This window comes from Agelaius phoeniceus, unplaced genomic scaffold, assembly GCF_051311805.1.
Source record: "Agelaius phoeniceus isolate bAgePho1 unplaced genomic scaffold, bAgePho1.hap1 Scaffold_434, whole genome shotgun sequence".
Taxonomy (NCBI): Eukaryota; Metazoa; Chordata; class Aves; order Passeriformes; family Icteridae; genus Agelaius; species Agelaius phoeniceus.
In genome coordinates, this window is record NW_027510007.1 from 51647 (window position 1) to 60518 (window position 8872).

At 53.0% G+C, this 8872-nt stretch overlaps 2 protein-coding genes across 2 annotated transcripts in view; one reads left to right on the forward strand and one right to left on the reverse strand.

Annotated features, from left to right (window-relative positions):
- Window positions 1-5022, forward strand: part of SRRT (serrate, RNA effector molecule) — a 39798-nt gene extending 34776 nt beyond the window's left edge. The window contains 6 exon segments of the mRNA XM_077173222.1: window positions 753-916; window positions 1814-1872; window positions 1875-1904; window positions 3555-3626; window positions 3629-3659; window positions 4827-5022. Coding sequence (XP_077029337.1) covers window positions 753-916; window positions 1814-1872; window positions 1875-1904; window positions 3555-3626; window positions 3629-3659; window positions 4827-4902 — 432 coding nt within the window. The 3' untranslated portion in view covers window positions 4903-5022.
- A 504-nt stretch (window positions 5023-5526) lies between these two features.
- TMEM256 (transmembrane protein 256) lies at window positions 5527-8585 on the reverse strand. Its single transcript, XM_077173223.1, is given in 5 exon segments — window positions 5527-7245; window positions 7248-7326; window positions 8032-8112; window positions 8252-8289; window positions 8426-8585. Coding segments are annotated over 5 exon segments (336 nt in total). The 5' UTR covers window positions 8502-8585; the 3' UTR covers window positions 5527-7183.
- Window positions 8586-8872: the final 287 nt, after the last annotated feature.

The following is an 8872-nucleotide window of genomic DNA, read 5'->3' on the forward strand; positions in this document are numbered from 1 at the left end:
TGGGATCGTTGGGGACACCCTGGGGACATTGGAGGGGTGATGTCCCCAATCCTGTCAGTGTCCCCAATGTCCCCAATGTCCCCAATGGTGTCTCCAGGGCCCCGAGTTTGTGCGCAAGCACAGGGACAGGATGGGGCTGTGTCACCCCAATGTCCCCAATGTCCCCAATGTCCCCAATCCTGTCAGTGTCCCCCAATGTCCCCAATGTCCCCAATGGTGTCCCCAATGTCCCCAATGGTGTCCCCAGGGCCCCGAGTTTGTGCGCAAGCACATCTTCAACAAGCACGGGGACAAGATGGGGCAGTGCCACCCCAATGTCCCCAATGTCCCCGGTGTCCCCAATCCCGTGGATGTCCCCAATGTCCCCAATCCCGTGGATGTCCCCAATGTCCCCAGTGTCCCCTGGTGTCCCCAATGTCCCCAATGTCCCCCCCAGGGCCCCGAGTTTGTGCGCAAGCACATCTTCAACAAGCACGGGGACAAGATGGGGCAGTGTCACCCCAGTGTCCCCAGTGTCCCCAATGTCCCCAGTGTCCCCCAGTGTCCCCCAATGTCCCCAATGTCCCCAATGGTGTCCCCTGCTGTCCCCAGGGCCCCGAGTTTGTGCGCAAGCACATCTTCAACAAGCACGGGGACAAGATGGGGCAGTGTCACCCCAGTGTCCCCAATGTCCCCAATGTCCCCAATGTCCCCAATGTCCCCAGTGTCCCCAATCCCGTGGATGTCCCCAATGTCCCCAATGTCCCCCCCAGGGCCCCGAGTTTGTGCGCAAGCACATCTTCAACAAGCACGGGGACAAGATGGGCGCCGTGCGCAAGGAGGTTTTGTTCTTCAACAATTTCCTGATGGACCCAAAGCGCCCGGCCCTGCCCGAGGGGGGCAAGGGCGGCCCCGCGGGGGGACCCAACGCAGGTGGGTGTCACCTGAGGGTCACCTGTGTCACCCTCTGGGTCACCTGTGTCACCTGAGGGTCACCTGAGGGTCACCTGTGACATCTCTGGGTCACCTGAGGGTCACCTGAATGTCACCTGAATGTCACCTGAATGTCACCTGTGTGTCACCCTCTGGGTCACCTGTGTGTCACCTGTCAACTGTGTGTCACCTGTGTCACCCGTGTCACCTGAATGTCACCTGTGTCACCTGTGTCATCTCTGTGTCACCTACCTGTGTGTCACCTGTCACCTGTGTCATCCCCATCACCCCTGTGTCACCTGAGTGTCACCTGAATGTCACCTGTGTGTCACCTGAATGTCACCTGTGTCACCTGTGTGTCACCTGTATCACCGTGTGTCACCTGTGTGTCACCTGTGTCACCTGTGCCATCTGTGCCATCACCTGAGTGTCACCTGAGTGTCACCTGTCAACTGTGTGTCACCTGTGTCACCTGTGTCATCCCTGTGTCACCTGAATGTCACCTGTGTCACCTGAGTGTCACCTGTCACCTGTCAACTGTGTCATCCCTGTGTCACCTGAGTGTCACCTGTGTCACCTGTGCCATCCCCTGTGTCACCTGAGTGTCACCTGTGCCATCCCGTGTGTCACCTGTGTCATCTCTGTGTCACCTGAGTGTCACCTGTGCTGTCACCTGAATATCACCTGTGTCACCTGTGTCACCTGTGTGTCACCTGTGCCATCCCTGTCACTCCTGTGTCACCTGTGTCATCTCTGTCACCTGTGTAACCCCTGAGTGACCCCATTGTGACCCTGAGTGACCCCTGTGTGACCCCATTGTGACCCCTGAGTGACCCCTGTGTGACCCCTGAGTGACCCCATTGTGACCCCATTGTGACCCCCGTGTGCCCTCTGACCCCAGGTCTGACCCCGGGGGGCTCCCGTACCCCCCCCAGTCCCCCCAGGGGCTGATGCCCTACGGGAGCCCCGGCCGCCCATGCTGGGATACGGAGGTACCGGGAAAACGGGGAGAAAACGGGGGAAAACGGGAAAAAAATGGGCAAAAACGGGAAAAAACGGGGAAAATGGGGGAAAACGGGCAAAAATGGGCAAAAACGGGGGAAAACGGGGGAAAACGGGGAAAATGGGGGAAAACGGGCAAAAACGGGGGAAATTGGGGAAAAATGGGGGAAATTGGGAAAAAATAGGGGAAATTGGGCAAAAACGGGGGAAAACGGGCAAAAATGGGGGAAATTGGGCAAAAAAGGGGGAAATTGGGAAAAAACGGGGGAAATTGGGAAAAAATGGGCAAAATTGGGAAAAAATGGGGGAAATTGGGCAAAAATGGGGGAAACTGCGCAAAATTGGGGGAAATTGGGCAAAAACGAGGGAAATTGGGCAAAAATGGGCAAAAATGGGGGAAATTGGGAAAAATGGGGGAAATTGGGAAAAATTGGGCAAAAACGGGGGAAATTGGGGGAAACTGGGCAAAATCGGGGGAAATTGGGGATTTGGGGGGAAATTGGGGGATTTTGGGAGGAATTTGGGGGATTTTGGGGGAGTTTGGGAGAAGATTTCGGGAGGAATTTGGGGGATTTGGGGGGGATTCTGGGAGGGATTTTGGAGGGATTCTGTGATGGAATTTGGGGGAGTTTGGGGGGGATTTCGGGAGGAATTTGGGGGATTGTGGGGGCATTTGGGGGGGGGTTTCGGGAGGAATTTGGGGGGATTTTGGGGGGATTTTGGGGGATTTTGGGAGGAATTTGGGGGGATTTTGGGAGGAATTTGGGGTGGGATTTTGGGGGGGATTCGGGGAAAATTTTGGGTGGTTTGGGGGGATTTGGCGAGAACGGAGGGGGATTTTGGGAGGTTTGGGGTAAGACTGAGGAAAATTGGGATGGGGTGGGGATTTTGGGTGCGTTTTGGGGGAAATTTCGTGTGTGTTTTAGGGAACATTTTTGGGATTTTTTTGGGATATTTTTGGGATATTTTTGGGATATTTTAGGGAATATTTTTGGGATTTTTTTGGGGATATTTTTGGGATATTTTGGACGGGGTTTTTTTTGACATTTCGGACGTTTTTGGGTGTTTTTAACCCCTTGTTTTCCGCAGGATCCCACCCATACCCCCCCAGGCCCAACTGGGGACATTTCGGGTGTATTTTAGGGAACATTTTTGGGATTTTTTTGGGGATATTTTAGGGAATATTTTTGGGATATTTTAGGGATATTTTGGGGGATATTTTAGGGAATATTTTTGGGATATTTTAGGGAATGTTTTTGGGATTTTTTTGGGGATATTTTTGGGATATTTTAGGGAATGTTTTTGGGATTTTTTTGGGGATATTTTTGGGATATTTTAGGGAATATTTTTGGGATATTTTTTGGGATATTTTTGGGATATTTTTTGGGATATTTTTGGGATATTTTAGGGATATTTTGGGTGTATTTTAGGGAACATTTTTGGGATATTTAAGGGAATATTTTTGGGGTATTTTTGGTATATTTTGGGTGTATTTTAGGGAATATTTTTGGGATATTTTTTGGGATATTTCGGGTGTATTTTAGGGAATATTTTTGGGATATTTTTGGGATATTTTGGACGGGTTTTTTTTTTGACATTTTGGACGTTTTTGGGTGTTTTTAACCCTTTCTTTTCCGCAGGATCCCACCCGTACCCCCCCGGGCCCTACGGGGGTCGCGGCAGCTACGAAACCTTCAGGGGGCAGGGGGGGGCCGGGGGGGGTACCTGAACAAACCCCGCAGCAGGTGAGGAACGGGGACCCCGGAAATGGGAACGGGGACCCCAAAAATGGGATTGGGGACCCCGAAAATGGGATTGGGGACCCCGAAAATGGGATTGGGGACCCCAAAAATGGGATTGGAGACCCCGAAAATGGGAACAGGGACCCCGGAAATGGGAATGGGGACCCCGAAAATGGGCACGGGGACCCCGAAAATGGGGTTAGGGACCCTGAAAATGGGGTTGGGGACCCTGAAAATGGGAACGGGGACCCCGAAAATGGGATTGGGGACCCCGAAAATGGGGTTGGGGACCCCGAAAATGGGCATGGGGACCCTGAAAATGGGAACGGGGACCCTGGAAGTGGGGGGGTGGGAATTGTGGGGTCCGGGTCCCTTTTTGGGGTGGATTTTGGGTGTTTTGGGGTGGATTTCAGGGTGTATTTTGGGTGATTTTGGGGCCATATTTTGGCTGATTTTGGGCTGGATTTTGGGGCTGGTTTTTGCTGATTTTGGGCTGGATTTTGGGGCTGGTTTTGGGTGTATTTGGGCTGGATTTTAGGGCTGTATTTTGCCGGATTTTGGGCCAGATTTTTGGGCTGGTTTTGGCTGATTTTGGGGCTGTGTTTTGGGTGTATTTGGGCTGTATTTCAGCTGATTTTGGGCCGGATTTTGGGCTGGTTTTGGCTGATTTTGGGGCTGTATTTTGCCGGATTTTGGGCCGGATTTTGGGGCTGTGTTTTGCTGATTTTGGCTGATTTTGGGGCTGTGTTTTGGGAAGTATTTTGGGTGTATTTGGGCTGGATTTTGCCGGATTTTGGGCCGTATTTGGGGCTGTATTTTGGGTGTATTTGGGCTTATTTTGGGCCGGATTTTGGGGCTGTATTTTGGGTGTATTTGGGCTGATTTTGCCGGATTTTGGGAGGATTTAGGGGTGGTTTTGGCTGATTTTGGGGCCGTATTTTGGGTGTATGTTAGCTGATTTTGGGCTGGATTTGGGGCTGTATTTTGGGTGTATTTTGGTGTATTTGGGCTGTATTTTGGGGCTGTGTTTTGGCTGATTTTGGGTGTATTTTGGCTGATTTTGGGGCCGTATTTTGGGGCTGTATTTTGGGTGTATTTTGGGCAGTATTTTGGTGTATTTGGGCTGATTTTAGCGCATTTTCGGGCTCTGATTTGCGTTTCCTGCCCCAGGATGGTGCGGGGCGACCCCCGGGCCATCGTCGAGTACCGGGACCTGGACGCCCCCGAGGACGTCGATTTCTTCTGACCCTCCCCCACCCGCGCCCCCCTTTTGATACGGCCCCGCCCCTCCCCCCTTTGTACGGCCCCGCCCCCAAACCCCACCCGAAAATCCCCAAAATTCCCCAAATAAAGAGGCCCCACCCACCCCGGGACTCGGCGCCTTCTTGGGGGAGATTTGGGGCAATTTGGGGCAATTTCAGGGTTTTGGGGGAAATTCTGGGGCGGTTTTGGCTGAATTTTGGGGATTTTGGGGCAGTGTTGGGTGAATTTTGGGTGAGTTTTTGGTTAATTTTGAGGATTCTGGGGAAAATTTGGGGCTTTTGGGGGGATTTTGGGCAGATTTTTGAGATTTTGGTTGAGGTTAATTTTGGGTGAATTTGGGATGAATTCAGGGCGTTTTGGAGGGATTGTGGTGAATTGTTTGGATTTTGGGTGAATTTTGGGGTATTTTGGACATTTTGGGGGGATTTTGGGTGAATTTCGGGGTGAATTTGGGGATTTTCGGGGGATTGTGGTGAATTGTTTGGATTTTGGGTGAATTTCGGGGATTTTGGACATTTTGGGGGGGTTTTGGGTGAATTTCGGGGTATTTTGATCCCAACGAAGGCGGGGCCATCCCTAAGCCCCGCCCCATGACGTAACGCATCCGTGACTACAACTCGATCGTTTATTGGTTCGCGATTCCGGCACCGCGGCCAATCAGCGCCACGGCCCCGACCTCAGCCAATCAGGAGCTGGAGGGCGGGGCAACCCGCACGCCATTGGCTGTCGCCCAGCAACAGCCGTGACGTCACCAGGAGGATGCAGGGAGCGCTCCCATTGGGCGGCGGCTCCACCAATGGGGGGGCAGGGGGAGGAGCCTCGGTTCTTAAAGGGGCAGCGCCCGAATGGGAGCGGTGACCTCCCGGTGACCCGACGGTCACTTCCGGTCACTTCCGGTCACTTCCGGTGGCCCCAGGCCCCTGAAAACCCTTGAAAAACCCCAAAACCCCTTAAAAACTCCAAAACTCCTTAAAAATCCAAAATAATCCTTAAAAAACCCCAAATCCCCTGAATTCACCCCAAAACCCCTTCAGCCACCCCGGGGCTGTCCGAGCCCCTCCCCCGATGAATTCTGGGGTAATTTTTATGATTTTTGGCTTCCCCAGAGGATATTCCAGCGATTTTGATGATTTTCGGGTGATTTTGATGATTTTTGGGTGGTTCCGATGATTTTCCAGGCTCCCTTGGCCGGTTTTGGGTGCTCTTGGTGGATTTTGGGGTATTTTGGTGATTTTGATGATTTTTTCAGCTTTTTGGCAGATTTTTCAGATTTTTGGCAGCGTTCGTCCAATTTCTGCTGGGTTTTGTCCGGTTTTGACGATTTTCTGGGCATTTTTGACGATTTTCAGCTGATTTTGACGATTTTTTCTCTCTTTTTGCTGCGTTTCAGGCGATTTTGATTATTTTTGTCTGGTTTTGATGGTTTCTGTCTGCTTCCCTTGGGTTTTGTCTGGTTTTGCCATTTTCAGGCGGTTTTGATCCCTTTTTTCTCAATTTTTGATGATTTTTTTGTCCATTTTTGCCCATTTCCGGGTGATTTTTACCAATTCTGTGTCCCTAGAGGGCCGTGGCTGCCCAGACCAGGATCAGCAGCATCGATTTCCAGGTGGTTTAGGGCGAATTTTGGTCCATTTTGGCCGTTTTTTGTCCAGTTTGGTTATTTTTGTCCATTTTTGCCATTTTTTGTCTGTTTTTTCCCATTTCCAGGTGTTTTTTGCCCGTTTCTGTGTCCCTAGAGGGCCATGGCGGCCCAGCCCAGGATCAGCAGGGTCCATTTTCGGGTGATTTTTTGCAGATTTTCAGGCAGATTTTGCCGTTTTTTTTGCTCATTTTTGCTGTTTTTTGTCCATTTTTGCCGTTTCTTGTCCGTTTTTGCCCATTTCCAGGCGTTTTTTGCCCGTTTCTGAGCCCTCAGAGGGCCATGGCTGCCCAGCCCAGGATCAGCAGGGTCCATTTTCGGGTGTTTTTTTGCAGATTTTCAGGCGGATTTTGCCGTTTTTTGCTCATTTTTGCTGGTTTTTGTCCATTTTTGCCGTTTTTGTCCGTTTTTTCCCATTTCCAGGTGGTTTTTGCCCGTTTCTGTATCCCTAGAGGGCCACGGCTGCCCAGCCCAGGATCAGCAGGGTCCATTTTCGGGTGTTTTTTTGCAGATTTTCAGGCGGATTTTGCCGTTTTTTGCTCATTTTTGACGCTTTTTCTCCATTTTTGCCGTTTTTTCTCCATTTTTTCCCATTTCCAGGTGTTTTTTGCCCGTTTCTGGGTTCTCACAGGGCCATGGCGGCCCAGCCCAGGATGAGCAGGGTCCCCCCCAGCGGCGCCGCCCGGTGAATTTGGGGTCCCCGGTGAGGCCGTGGAAGTAAAAGGGGCCACAGAAGAGGCCCAGCCCCGCCAGGAGCAGGGAGCCGGCCTGGGGAGGAATTCGGGGAAATTTGGGCAAATTCGGGAAAATTTGGGCAGAATTCTGGGATTTGAGGGGGTTTGGGGGAGTTTTACTCAATTTGGGGTGAATTTGGGGATTCGAGGGGGTTTGGGGAGGGGGAGATGGGATTAGGGGAGGATTTGGGGGAGTTTTGGGGCAGATTTTGGGGGTGAATTTGGGGTTTTGGGGGGAATTTGTGGGATTTGAGGGGGTTTGGGGCTGTTTGGGAGGGGATTTGGGGATGGTTGGGGGATTTTTGGGGCATTTGGGTGGGATTTATGGGGTTCGGGGAGAGTTTCGGGCAGAATTTGTGGAATTTGGGGGAAATTTGGGGGATTTGGGAGGTTTGGGGGAGTTTGGGGGATTTGGGGTGGAATTTAGGAGAATTTGGGGGGGTTGCGGGGAAATTTGGGGGATTTGGGGGGGTTAGAGGGATTTGGGGACTTTAGGGGGAACTTTGGGGGTTTTGAGGGGTTTTGGAGGAATTTGGGTGGAATTTATGGAATTTGGGGGAGTTTTGGGCAGATTCAGGGGATTTATGGGGGAGAATTTGGGGATTCTGAGCGGTTTTGTGGGGATTTTGGGGCGTTTTTCAGGATTTTTGGGGTGATTCGGGGAGGGCGGGGTTGGCACAAGTGGGGGCGGGTTTTGGGGTGAATTCAGCAGATTTTGGGGGGATTTCGGGGCTCTCACCAGGTGTGGTCGGCGGCAGTGCGGGGTCGCCAGCAGGGCCAGGCTGTGCAGGAGGTGGAAGCGATTCGCGGTCTCGTAGAGCTGGGGGGGGCGATTTTGGGTCATTTCGGGTGATTTTGGGTTTTTTAGGGTCAATTTCGTTAATTTTGGGTTTATTTTGAGGCGGTTTTGGGCTATTTTTTGGATTTTTGGGCGGTTTCCCCCCCCCCTCCTCACTCACCTCTTTCTGATACTCGTCCCGGTCACTGCGGCGCATTCCTGGGGGGGGAAATGGAGGTCAAAGACCCCCAAAATTCCCCCAAAACCCCCCCAAAATCCCCCCCAAATCCCGCCCAAATCCTCCCCAGGACCCCTCAGAGCCCCCCGGGACCGCCCCCTTCCCGCCCCGCCCCACCGTGGGCCCCGTAGGCCGCGCCCGCCATGGCGGCGGCTCCGCTGAGGGCCCCGACCCTGCCCCAGGCCGCCGCCATCGCTGCCCCCGCTCCGCTTCCGCTTCCGCTTCCGCGCGCTTCCGCTTCCGCCCCGCAACTCCGCGCCTCCCATTGGCCGCGCCGCGCGTCAATCAAAACTGAGGGTGACCAATGGGAGCGCGCAGAGCGGGTCCCGCCCCCCGGCGGGGTCACGGCGCCCCCTGGCGGGGTAGGGAGGGAGAGCAGCGACCCCCGGGGGGGATTTGGGGGGTCCCGGGGGATTTGGGGGGAATTTGGGAAATTTTGGGGTCCTAGAGGGGTTTGGGGGGGATTTAGGGGGTCCTGGGGGGGACCTGGGGGAGATTTGGGGGTATCTGGGGGGATTTTGGGGAGATTTGGGAAATTTGGGGGTTCTGGGAGGGTCCTGGGGG